Consider the following 12846-nt stretch of genomic DNA (forward strand, 5'->3'; position numbering starts at 1 on the left):
TTTTGGCACTTTCCCATCATTGGATAGTAAAACAGTGAAGACGGACAGGAAAGTGGGAAAGACACACAGTAAAGGGCCACAGGTTAGACTCAAATCCAGGCTGCTGCCCCCTCCCATGTGGCATGTGGTCACCTGCTCACCCACGGAGCTAAACTGGCACCCTGCACAGTCCTGATTGGCCAACACTTGGATTGGGGTGAGGAAATCTCCTTTCCAAAAAAATCGTTCTTTTGAAATAAATTATAGTGGACATTTTGAAAAACTGATTAACTGATAAACAGCATCAACTATTTGAGATAAGTAGCTGTTGTATTCAGTCAGATGATTTCCATAGAGAGGCACTTTGCATCAGCAGCACCATGCTCCAGTGCTCTGGGAGAGTTTATAGTCCTGAGAGTTGAACACTGGATGACTGACAGCTGTCCTTCATCACAACAGAAGCCACAGAAATCCTCCTCATCAAAAACATGACTTTGATCTGCGTCCTCATCTGGACTCTCCTCTGCTGCTGCTTCACAGGTAAAGTCCAGAGAATCAAACTCCTCTCCTCTATCAACATCTGTCCCTCTGAAATGAAGCCCACAAAACCATGAAGCTGCTTTATGTTTTTGTCTCTGTGTCCTCAGAGTCCAGAGGACAGATCACAGTGACTCAGCCTGGAGCAGTGAGCTCTGCTGTGGGAGGATCTGTGAGCATCAAGTGTAGGACCAGTCAGAATGTTTATAACTCCAACTATTTAGCCTGGTACCAACAGAAAGATGGAGGAGTGACTGTTGTTCTCCACAGTATAGTGGCATGCCACACGTGTAACGCACATTACAAAAAAAAAATCAAAAAAACAAAAAACAAAACATGTGGGGAACCTCCTCCAGATGTCACTGTTGGTGTTTCTGGAGTCAACAAACATAGTGTGTATTATTTCATCAAAAGAAGTTAATTGGTCTCCATCACCCTCAGATTTACAACCAATCATGGGGTAGATGAAGGTAATGACATGTTCTGTTACCAACAGAAAAATGGTGAAACTCCTAAAAAGCTAACTTACAATGCTGACACTTGAGCTTCATGACCTTTGACCTCACTCACACTTCACAGAGGTTTTAAGTTTCTTGGAACCTTATCCCAACTTCACATAAATAGGATTGTTAGAAAGGTGTAAAAGTACACAACACACACGATGATTGTGCTCACTATTATTGCATTTTACTGACAGTTATGAACTCAAGGAACACAGTCTGTTCCAGTCCAGCTCTCCCCGTCCCCGCTCGACTCTGTCTTCACTATATAGAGAAACAGAAAGAGACAGCGTCATCAGTCAGTCGCCACCACCTGTGGCTCACCTGCCTCCCGGTACCGCCCCCTTGAGCTCACTGTACCACTCCTCCCCTGCAGATGAGCCAAGGACCACACCTCCGCCACAGAAGGCAAATCAAACATACCCATTTTGTCTCTCTCTGTTATGGACACAGATGTACAGATTTGTATACAGAGTAGCATGAAAGACTCAAATGTAAGCACTCAGTAAGGTGCAGAAAAGTGCTGAACAATCATAAATTCTAAACAATCAGTTGTTTGTTTCTACTCATTAAATTCTGTAAGAATTAGAAATGTGAAGGTCCCAAGTTCAGTCTGAGGATTTTACCTCCAACAGCAGCTTTTATCCAGGTACATGTTCTTGAACTTAAAGTGTCCGTGATGATAACAGAGATTCTATCATGATGGGTTTTATTACTTAATTTTATTCATTTGAATAAAGCTGGAATTCAGTTGTGTAATTGTTTGTAATTCGTGATTAAAAAAACATCAACAGTAGTGAACAACGATGCTTGATCTGCCCCGCTGTTACATGTCACATGGTTGTGATCATAGCTACAGAAAGAGGTGTTATAGGTATTGCTGTCAGAGATAACAGCCTCGTTTAAAAGATACTGATTGTGTCTTTTTGTGTTTTATAAGAAGTCCTTTGAAGCAAAGAGCAGTGACTGTACCTCCACATGTCTGAGCTCCTCACTCTCTGAGACTAAGCTCAGCTACTCTACAGGATGAACCTGTGACCTCCTTAATTCATATTTTTAATTAATCGAGATATATTCTTACTAAATATTATGATAAACATGTGAATCCATCAATGAACCATAAAACAAAACATTTAAATAATAGAAAAAAATTTGGAATAAGAATATTCTGAAGAACAAACTGATATATCTGCTCAATACTATGATGGATTGAATCATTCCTGATAAACAGCATCATCAGATTGATTCAAGTCAGTCAGATGATTTCCATAGAGAGGCACTTTGCATCAGCAGCACCATGCTCCAGTGCTCTGGGAGAGTTTATAGTCCTGAGAGTTGAACACTGGATGACTGACAGCTGTCCTTCATCACAACAGAAGCCACAGAAATCCTCCTCATCAAAAACATGACTTTGATCTGCGTCCTCATCTGGACTCTCCTCTGCTGCTGCTTCACAGGTAAAGTCCAGAGAATCAAACTCCTCTCCTCTATCAACATCTGTCCCTCTGAAATTAAGCCCACAAAACCATGAAGCTGCTTTATGTTTTTGTCTCTGTGTCCTCAGAGTCCAGAGGACAGATCACAGTGACTCAGCCTGGAGCAGTGAGCTCTGCTGTGGGAGCAACTGTGAGCATCAAGTGTACGACCAGTCGTTTATAACTCCAACTATTTAGCCTGGTACCAACAGAAAGATGGAGGAGTTCCTAAACTGCTCATTTACTATGCTAGCACTCGAGAATCAGGGATTCCAGATCGTTTTACAGGCAGTGGATCAAACTCTGACTTCACTCTGACCATCAGTGGAGTCCAGGCTGAAGATGCAGCAGTTTATTACTGTCAGAGTGAACACAATCCTAACAGTCAGTATGTGTTCACACAGTGAAAAACAGTCGTACAAAAACCTCCCTCAGTCAGACTGAACAGAAACTGAAGTGACTGCTGCAGCTGGAAGATACTGCAGAGACTGATACAGTTCACTGAGGACACACACACACACACACACACACACACACACACACACACACACACACACACACACACACACACACACACACACACACACACACAGAGTGAAAATGTCATTGTTGCTAAAGGAAAAGAAAGTTGGAAATATATCATTTATTTTTAACAAATCATTTATGACCTTTGACTTCTGCTTCATACCAGCTCAAATAAATCTCAATTTCTAAATATCGATCATTATCAAAAATCATATTTCTGTAAGAAAAAAAATCTAACACTAAATGAACTCAGCAAAAGTCAGTGAGTCATAATTATCTGCACAATTTAGCAAATACTTCAAATAGAAACTTTAAGTCCAAATCAGTCAAATGATCAAATTTCCATCTTTTCTTTCTCAGGTTTTTAGATTTTCTCTTTTTTGCTCTTCAACACTGCCATGGTACAAAGACCTGTTGACTTCCTATTCATGTTTTTGATTATTAATATGATTCGTTTCATTTATTTTCTGTTTTCCAGTCGCATTTCTTCATCCCTCTGTTCCTTATGTTCTGTCAACCCGTGTCTCAGAGCTATTCTCTGGTTCCCTGTTTTATTTGGATTCTGCGTTCTGTGTGAGTGTATTCGTCATGTCTGATGAGGTTCAGCTGTGTCTGCCTTCTGTGGTGTATTCCCTCGTTACCCTCTGTGTATATTAGTATGTGTTCTAATAATAGCACTGACACATGTTCACATTCCTCAAATTGAGTTATTAATATTTAAACAGGTTATAGTCAAAGGTCAGCTGCCAATCTCAGAGTTAACCAACTCTGACTTTAAACTTAGGAGTTAAAATTGCTTTGTTCCTGAAAGCAGTTGAACAAATTGAGTTGAGCTGGAATCTTGAGCTCTCAGTTTGAGAACAGATGAAGGAAAATTTATTGAACTGTTTACCTCGACTTAAGCACATACCTGTGTACTGAACAGCCCTCGTCAGTGGATCCCAACACCAGTATTTGACAGTAACAGGTGAGCCTCAACTTTAATTGGTAAAGAGACACCATGAGAACTGACATTACAATACTTTTATTTTACAAAAGTCAGCGTCTTTCAGTTCAAAGTTTGTTAGGCAGCTATTGCACATTTAAAACAACAACACAAACACAACGCAGCAACAAGAAACTATGCAGTATATTATAACCGAATACTTAAACATGACTGCACAACAACCTTTCAAAAGAACATTTCTAGATGAATTGTTATTTTCCTTCCAATACTTGAAGCATTTTCTGAGCATCACTTTTTGGTGCATGGCTTGTTGCATGCATACCCCACCTGTCCTAACGGGACTATAAATACAACTATATACAGTCACATTTGTAAGAACAAACAACTTTTATACTAAACACTTTTAAAATGTACAATTTTGAAGAAGCCCAGGAGCAATCCCATTTCAGAACACTTAGAATAACACACTTCCTCCCAAAAGGCCACAGGTTTCAACCACAGCTTTCCAGCATCAGTTCATGTAAATGCAGCTACAGCTTTCCAAATCCCAGGAATCCTTTTAATGCAGTGTTCATAAGATCTTTAAATTGATCCTCGTATGCAACTCCTGATCATAAAAGTCTATGTTGCAGGACCCCAGTGGTGGAAGTAAGTCAGCCCCAGTTATAAAGACCAGCAGCTCTTCAAACGTGTGGTCCACCTCTTGCTCTGTTAAAATACATACACCTAGTAAATAAACCGTAATGTGTAGGTTCATGAATAAAAGATTTATAATCAGTTACACTGACTGTTATGTAGAGCGGTTGCATTAATGACAATTTAGGAGTCAAAAACAGGTTGTTAGGCAAAACTAATACTGCAAAGCATCGTATAAAGAAAAAGCAAAGCAATCCTGCCCTCCTAAGACACAGGACATTAATTTTTGTCCTCCGAGTCGGAGACCTGTATGTCAAGGACCCTTGACAGGTATTCATATACCTAAATGCCAAGAGAAAGAAAATATGTGTGTCGTCATTAGGATAGGGATTTATGTTGGTGTGAGAGACTGTAGCCTACAAGTTCATATTGTTCAATGACAGTTATGACATGTTGTGTTTCAGGTGATTTTACAGAAAAAAAAACACCAAAATAACGTACTGAATACTTTTAACAAAAAAACTCTGTATATTAAATTACTTCCTAAAATACCTACCCCAACACTGATCACGAGAATAGACTCATTCTTATACAGCGCTTTTCTGCTCCACCTGCTCAGTCAGTGTTTTATACAACAACCTGCAACATGCTGAAACATTTCATTACACAGCATGCAATGAATTTGCATATATGTAATGTCTTTAATATCCTGCTTAGTAATGGCAGTGTCTCTCAATTCCCCTTCGCACTTACTCTTTAACATAAACTTTGCTTTACTTCATGTATTGAAAGTGGCTTAATTCTACTGACTCATACTGACTACAGATAGCACACTGGTTTCCAATTAGAACCCTGGAAATCACCACAAAAGTAAGACAAAGACTCGATTCTTATTTAATGTAGATATTTTTTTATTCTTTAAAACTTTAAACAAACTTTAAACTTTAAACAAAGCAATGAAAAATGAGAGAAGAAATTGGAAAAAAAAAAGCTACAGAATGCAGTGTGAAAGTAAGACCAGCATAAAAGCCACATATAGTTCAGGACTGGGGACACTGGTCTCTCATCAGTGGCTCTGAGACCAGAGTGTGGGAGCCCCTCGTGGCCTCACAGGTCACAGAGCCCACCTTCATCCAGTGGTCTGCAGGGAGCCTCAGGGTGCTGCTCCAGCTGTAGAGGCCGTCGTTCTCCTGCACCACGGGGCTCCTGCTCTCCTCCCAGCTGATGCTGCCACTGCCATCCACCTTCCAGGACAGACTCCAGTCTGAGGGGAAGCCCTTGTTGGCCAGACACATGACTGTAGCCTCCCCTTGTTTCAGCTCCTCACTGGAGGGACCCAGCACCTTCAGGGCGGGGCGGGCATCACCTAGGAAACACCAATCAGGTTAGAGGACAAGAACCACAATTTGAATTTCTCCGTTAAGAAGTTTCTGTCAGGTGTTTTTTCTGCTCCACCAGTCATTCACTCACACATTGTTTCACTTCCCTTTAAGAAACCTCTCATGCATATCAGCACAGAGAGAATCATCACACAGTTTGAGCTGAAATATGTTCAAACTACACTGGAAATAAAAAAACAAAAAAACAAAACAAAGATGTGTCAACAATTTTAAAAGATGTTAAGCTTCAACATCATCAGTTCTTCATAATAAACAGCTTGTTCTGGATAAGAAACTCAATACCAATACTTACCTCATGTGTGTTTTTTTTATTGCTTACATTGTTGTAAATGATATGATACAATAAGAACACCAGAGATCTTTATCTTCACTCTGTGCAGTTTAACTTTTTTCATTGGAAATTGTCCTGAGTGTCTGAATAATCATTTCCAAAGCTGACTTTGTTTCTTAGGACAGAATTTATGAATAAAATAATTAATCAGTTACACAAAAAGTTTCCTAACCTTTCATATTAAATGAAATTAAAGAAAAGAAAATTACATTTAAAAAAAAAAGCTCTAAGGCTGACTTACTTCCAACTTGCAGTCTGGTTCCTCCACCAAAAGTCCACCACAGTGATACAAACTCATTGAGGCGCCGTACAAAAACCTCTGACTGTAGAGAGACACGGCTCTCTGACTCTGTGTGACTGAACTAAACCTACAAGCCCTCAAAATACAACTTTACCATCAGAACTAGAAATAATAATTAATACTATGAAACATCCCAGATTTTCATTGGAAATTGTCCTGAGTGTCTGAATATTCATTTCCAAAGCTGACTTTGTTTCTTAGGACAGAATTTATGAATAAAATAATTAATCAGTTACATAAAAAGTTTCCTAGCCTTTCATATTAAATGAAATTAAAGAAAAGAAAATTACATTAAAAAAAAAAAGCTCTACGGCTGACTTACTTCCAACATCCAGTCTGGTTCCTCCACCGAACGTGTACCACAGTGATACAAAGTCATTGAGGCGCCGTACAAAAACCTCTGACTGTAGAGAGACACGGCTCTCTGACTCTGAAACAAACAAACTCAACAATATGAATTCTTTAAATCATAATTTCATAACATATTAAAATTATAATTTTTACATAAAAAACAACGAAACACAATAAAACTATATTCCAATAATCCAATTTGGTCATTTACATTTAACAACTGTTAAGATACATCACTTTAATGCTTCCACCTTCTTTCTCATAACTCTAAACATTAAAATTAATTTTCAAGCTACAATCACAAAACTTAAAACTCATCAGGTAAAACCTCACAAATGCATCAAAACAGTTTTATGTTCTCTCACAAACACTTAGTGTCTTCAGATCGCGCACAGAACCAGTTAAAATGATAATACTGCTGAGCATTACACACTACGTCACAAAACAGAGCATGAAACTCAGGTCTTTCCAGTCTCACAGTTTGTCCTGTTATTCTACAAAACATATAAAATGTCAACCTAAAACAGATGAATGATTCTGAGCAGGGCCGTGCAGAGATGCTGGAAGGGACGGGTGCTCAAAGTTCAAAAGGGGCACATGGAACCAGGCTGAATAACAACAACACTGTTGCTGTAGAGGGGTTGCTGCTGCTCCTGCTGCAGATAGTGATGGAGGTCTGTGTTGCTTTGAGACTGTAGACAGTAAAAAGTCCACAGCAGAGATGGCAGCTGATTAAAGAAGTGTTATGAGATGATAATAAAATGCAAAGATTGGTGACAGCGCTCGGAAGCATTAAACCACAAAACTGTGGGAAATAAACTCGGCTCTGCCTGTGAGTCACTCTTCCATCTCCTCATCTCATCTGTCACTCTCCACTTGCTGTACATCTCAGAACAGGGCACACTCTGGTGTTTCATTAATCTATTATTTAATTATCCATACTTAAAAGCTCATGCACCTAATCCAAAATAAAGTAATGATAGAAAAATGTTATAGAACCAAAGCATTGTGTTTATTATTGCTATACAACAACTGGTACAGGCGTTATTGTTCCCTGTTGTGACGGAGTTACACCGTCCCGAGACACATTTTTGGCTTCTAGAGATCTTGCAACTGGCTTTTGGGCTGTGTGGGGTCTCTCTCTTCCAGAAGATGATTGAATAAAGAATTATAAATGTTTGGACCACTCCTGAGTTGGGTTTTCTCTGTTCTATCATGGGGATGAAAAAATCAGGTTTAATAGACAGTAATATATGATGAGTAATAATTTAAAAAATCCATACACATAAAACACACACACACATACGGTGACATTTTATACCTTCTCCAGAATACTGTATATACTACGGCCACAAGTTTTCATCATGATGCTGATCCAGAATCCTTCCCTTATTATTTAATTCTAGTGCTATAAGTGTCATGGTCCTGGGTCATGTGACCCAGTGTTTTGTGTTAATTATTATTATCTTATGCTTTAGGTTATTCTGGTTATGTCTTTTGCTGTGATTTCTAGTTCCTAGGTTTGGTTCCCATGCTCCCTCTGTTCCAGTTCAGTCAGGTCTCTGTGTAAAGCCCGTGGCTGTGTCCCAATTCAGGGTCTGCACGCTTGAAGTACGCGCACTACGGTGCGTACTATGAGTACGAGAAGTGCGGAAGTGAGAGGCTTGTGAAATGGGACGGTCTAGCCTGCGTCGCGCTGTTCAGGTTGCCTAGCAACCATGATACTAACCACGAGAAACGTTTCATACAGCTTTGTGTGACAGAAATGAAGGAGAAAAAATGTCTTGTTGGTCATTCATTTCTTCACTAAAAGACAAGTATGACAGTGTGACAGTGTATATATAGATGTATTATATACAAGAGACAACTATTGTTCATTTAATATGTTGGCATTATTACATTTGGCTCAATGCTTACATACATGTGTAAAAAGAAAATGTACGAGCTGTGAAAACTGTTTCTGATAGAATGAAGAGTAGACTGATATAGTAAATATGACTATGCACTCTGTGCATAAGAAATGTTTAAACTGTAGAGATACAATCATTTTGCTGCTGTAAGATCAGCATTTTGTCATGTTTGAAATATTAATCTAATATAATGTGTTTCTGGCACTTCTCCCCCTGCAACTTTGTGTCTTTGTCTCATTTTCTCTGTATCTCTTTGTACAACTTTATAGTGACAAAAAAAGGCTTTCTATTCTATTCTAACTTGCATGTTTCTGTCAGTCAGATGATTTCCATAGAGAGGCACTTTGCATCAGCAGCACCATGCTCCAGTGCTCTGGGAGAGTTTATAGTCCTGAGAGTTGAACACTGGATGACTGACAGCTGTCCTTCATCACAACAGAAGCCACAGAAATCCTCCTCATCAAAAACATGACTTTGATCTGCGTCCTCATCTGGACTCTCCTCTGCTGCTGCTTCACAGGTAAAGTCCAGAGAATCAAACTCCTCTCCTCTATCAACATCTGTCCCTCTGAAATGAAGCCCACAAAACCATGAATCTGCTTTATGTTTTTGTCTCTGTGTCCTCAGAGTCCAGAGGACAGATCACAGTGACTCAGCCTGGAGCAGTGAGCTCTGCTGTGGGAGGAACTGTGAGCATCAAGTGTACGACCAGTCAGAATGTTTATAGCTCCAACTATTTAGCCTGGTACCAACAGAAAGATGGAGGAGTTCCTAAACTGCTCATTTACTATGCTAGCACTCGACAATCAGGGATTCCAGCTCGTTTTACAGGCAGTGGATCAAACTCTGACTTCACTCTGACCATCAGTGGAGTCCAGGCTGAAGATGCAGCAGTTTATTACTGTATGTGTTGGCACTATCCTAACAGTCTGTGGGTGAGCACACAGTGAAAAACAGTCGTACAAAAACCTCCCTCAGTCAGACTGAACAGAAACTGAAGTGACTGCTGCAGCTGGAAGATACTGCAGAGACTGATACAGTTCACTGAGGACACACACACACACACACACACACACACACACACTTACACACACTGTATATCTCTTAAACAAATACCATCATTTTTTGCACAGCAAGGAAAAGTTGGAGAAAGTCTCGAGAAACAATCTCTCATCTTGCAAAAATCATTTCTCTGAAATGAAGCTCCCAAAACCATGATGTGTACGATTATGATAAAGAAAGCTGAGCAGTGTATTGAAAAAAGCTTGGCTTTGACCTTTGAGCTCAGCTTGAAAATAGATCTGTGAAGGTTCTCAGTCATCCAGGTGCTCGTACTCTAAGGAGCCAGCAAACCTACAAAATGTCTTTGGGGCAAGACTTCGTTCCCTCTCACCTACTCGAGGATGACAGTGTGGAAATAAGTGTGCAGTCAGTTATTAATACTAGTCTTCTACCTGGGTGTTGTTGGGTCTGTGTTTCCACAAGCCCCGCTGGTTTAGAGACTAATTCATCATGAAGAAAACGAGACAGTCAGCGATCGATCGATTTATTTGCAATGGAGGCCTCGTCGGTGTCTACCACAAAATGACCCCAACGACGGCCTCCGCTTGCTGCCTTTTATTTTGAATTGTGTGTGTGTGTGTGTGTGTAAGCTGGTGCCAGGAGTCCAGCGGTCCACCTAAACAAAAGGCTCTTATACTTAAACAGATACAGAGTAGGTGTCCTCCCATACTATATAAAGAAGGTACGACCTCACTCATGACCTTGGGATGTGTGTGCATGCCAGAACACTCTGGAAGAGTCTTTGCAGACTACCAAGGATCAGACCTCTATCATTATACAATTGATACCTCTAAGCATATATGATTATATGATAGAGCCCTTTTTTATGGCCTCTATCAACCCTCATCGCCTCACTTCAGGCATTCTTCCTGTGGGGGGAATACTTATGACTCCTCTATTGTCCTTTTTATCTCTGCAGAAAACCTTTCTCGGAAAGGGTATTGGATCCAGTTGTTTTACTGCTGTTATGATCCCACCTGTTGAATCACTTTAGCAGTCTTGTAGAAGTGGTCATGATGCAAATGACAACAACAATGACACAAAGGAAGACCCTCTTCAGATTGTCAAAGTATGCTTAGCACAGTGACACAGCATTAGGTGATGTTCATAGGAAATTGCCGTCGGTCATTCCCCATCACCACCCTAGCTTCTGGTTTCTGTGCTGCTCACAGAATCATGATGCCATCATTGAACTCGACTGTGCTGTCGATTGGAGCTTGGCACGCTCCCCTCACCCTCAGATGCCCGTCTGTAGTATTTTTTCTCTCTTACTTTCTTTGCTAAATGTACCTGTATATTGTTTATATGATCTAAATATATTAACAATGAACAATTTCTTTTTGTTCTCAGATCAAATAAAACAATTCCATCTCAAATACTTTTTTCCACATAATGAAAGTATTTGTGTAGAAATTAAAACTCTTTGCAAGTAAATTATTGTTTTATCATATATCCTGCGTAATTTAAAATACGAAAATATTAAAACCATACTAAATATAGAAGAATGTATTAAAATTATCACAGTAAAGCTCCTGTTAAGTAAAGGTGGTATGAATAATTTGTTTTACAGAGACGAGTAAAACTTTGATTTTCAAGTCCTTTCACTCTAATTACCACTGGAGCAAAGCTAAGTTAGAAAAATTAAATGTAATGCAGGGCTGTAGAGTGCAACCAATTTGGTCGCAAGTGCGATTAAAAATAATCTCAGGTCGCAGCGGTACGACCAACTATTCGAGTAAAATAAATAAATAAAAAAACACTCCCTGCAACTCTGAAACTCTCCCTGTGGTCAACAACCGACACACATTATGCTCCTATCGTGGTCTAAACCAATCAGAGATAATCAGGGGTGGGACCTCTCTGATTGGTCGTAGTTCAGATATTCATGTAGTCCGTCTGTACGTTTGAAAGTACAGGCAGATAGAGAGAGGTGAGTAGCTTGAATAAAGCGACATTGATTCATTAAATCCTAAATCGAGTTTTAAACATAAATATATTTTCCCAGAAACGCCGGAATCTCAGGTTAAAGATCACAAAAGTATTTTATCAACCACCAAACAGTAAATGAGAGCAGGTAAACGGATTCCACACAAAGACACACAGCGTAAACACACAGAGGGACCCGACGCATCAGAATCAGCTTTCTCTGCTTTCTCACACGACGGCACGTAGACGGACACGCCATCGGGCTGAAAGCCGACAGCTCACTGATTCTGATGCGTCGGGTCCGCGCTGTTTACGTCTTTTTTTGCGCTGATTCTGAGCTGCAGGTTTTGTCTCTCTCCAAGCAAAATTGACTGAACCAGCAGCAAAAGAAGCAACAAACTATGCTTCACATCTGATAAACATTGTCATGAATTCCCTCTTACTTTACTGTTTTGTTTCCACCAAGATAAAAATCGCACTTCATGCACAGCTCTCTCTCTCTCTCTCTCTCTGTACTTCAAGAACAGTTTCCCGTCTCAAATCTCTGTTTTCTGCATTATTCCTTCGCTTATTACCCACCAGTCTACCGTTGTTTACAGCGCTGTCAGCCTCTGTCTTTTTTTCTTTTACTTAATGACCTCGGACAAGAAAGCCTATTTTCTGCTGTTCAATACTGAAGAAAAACTTTTTTAAAATTATGTAAAATTGCAAAATATTTTTAAGATTATCTGCTATAAAAAGCCAGGCCAGGAATATCTCCTTCATGTTTCTGTTTTTTATTCTCAGTTACTTTGACACATGGGCATTGTTAGGATTGATATTTTTTATATTGTCATTTGTGCTAAAATATATAGATATATAACCATTGCCTTTATGTGTCCTAATATGGCTATCATTATGAAGAAAAAGCCAGACAGTCAAAGGGGCTTTCTTTTGTTTACATTTACATCATGTACACTTATATAAG

At 39.6% G+C, this 12846-nt stretch overlaps 1 pseudogene and 1 gene segment (V, D, J or C); one reads left to right on the forward strand and one right to left on the reverse strand.

Moving 5' to 3' along the window:
* The first annotated feature begins 589 nt into the window (after window positions 1-589).
* On the forward strand, window positions 590-3210 carry LOC145423723 (Ig kappa chain V region 2717-like). The segment is given in 3 exon segments: window positions 590-710; window positions 1666-1671; window positions 2666-3210. Coding segments are annotated over 3 exon segments (360 nt in total).
* A 2428-nt stretch (window positions 3211-5638) lies between these two features.
* LOC145423724 (Ig kappa-b4 chain C region pseudogene) lies at window positions 5639-6072 on the reverse strand (annotated as a pseudogene).
* Between the last annotated feature and the right edge of the window lie 6774 nt (window positions 6073-12846).

Source organism: Astatotilapia calliptera, chromosome 22 (genome assembly GCF_964374335.1).
Source record: "Astatotilapia calliptera chromosome 22, fAstCal68.1, whole genome shotgun sequence".
NCBI lineage: Eukaryota > Metazoa > Chordata > Actinopteri > Cichliformes > Cichlidae > Astatotilapia > Astatotilapia calliptera.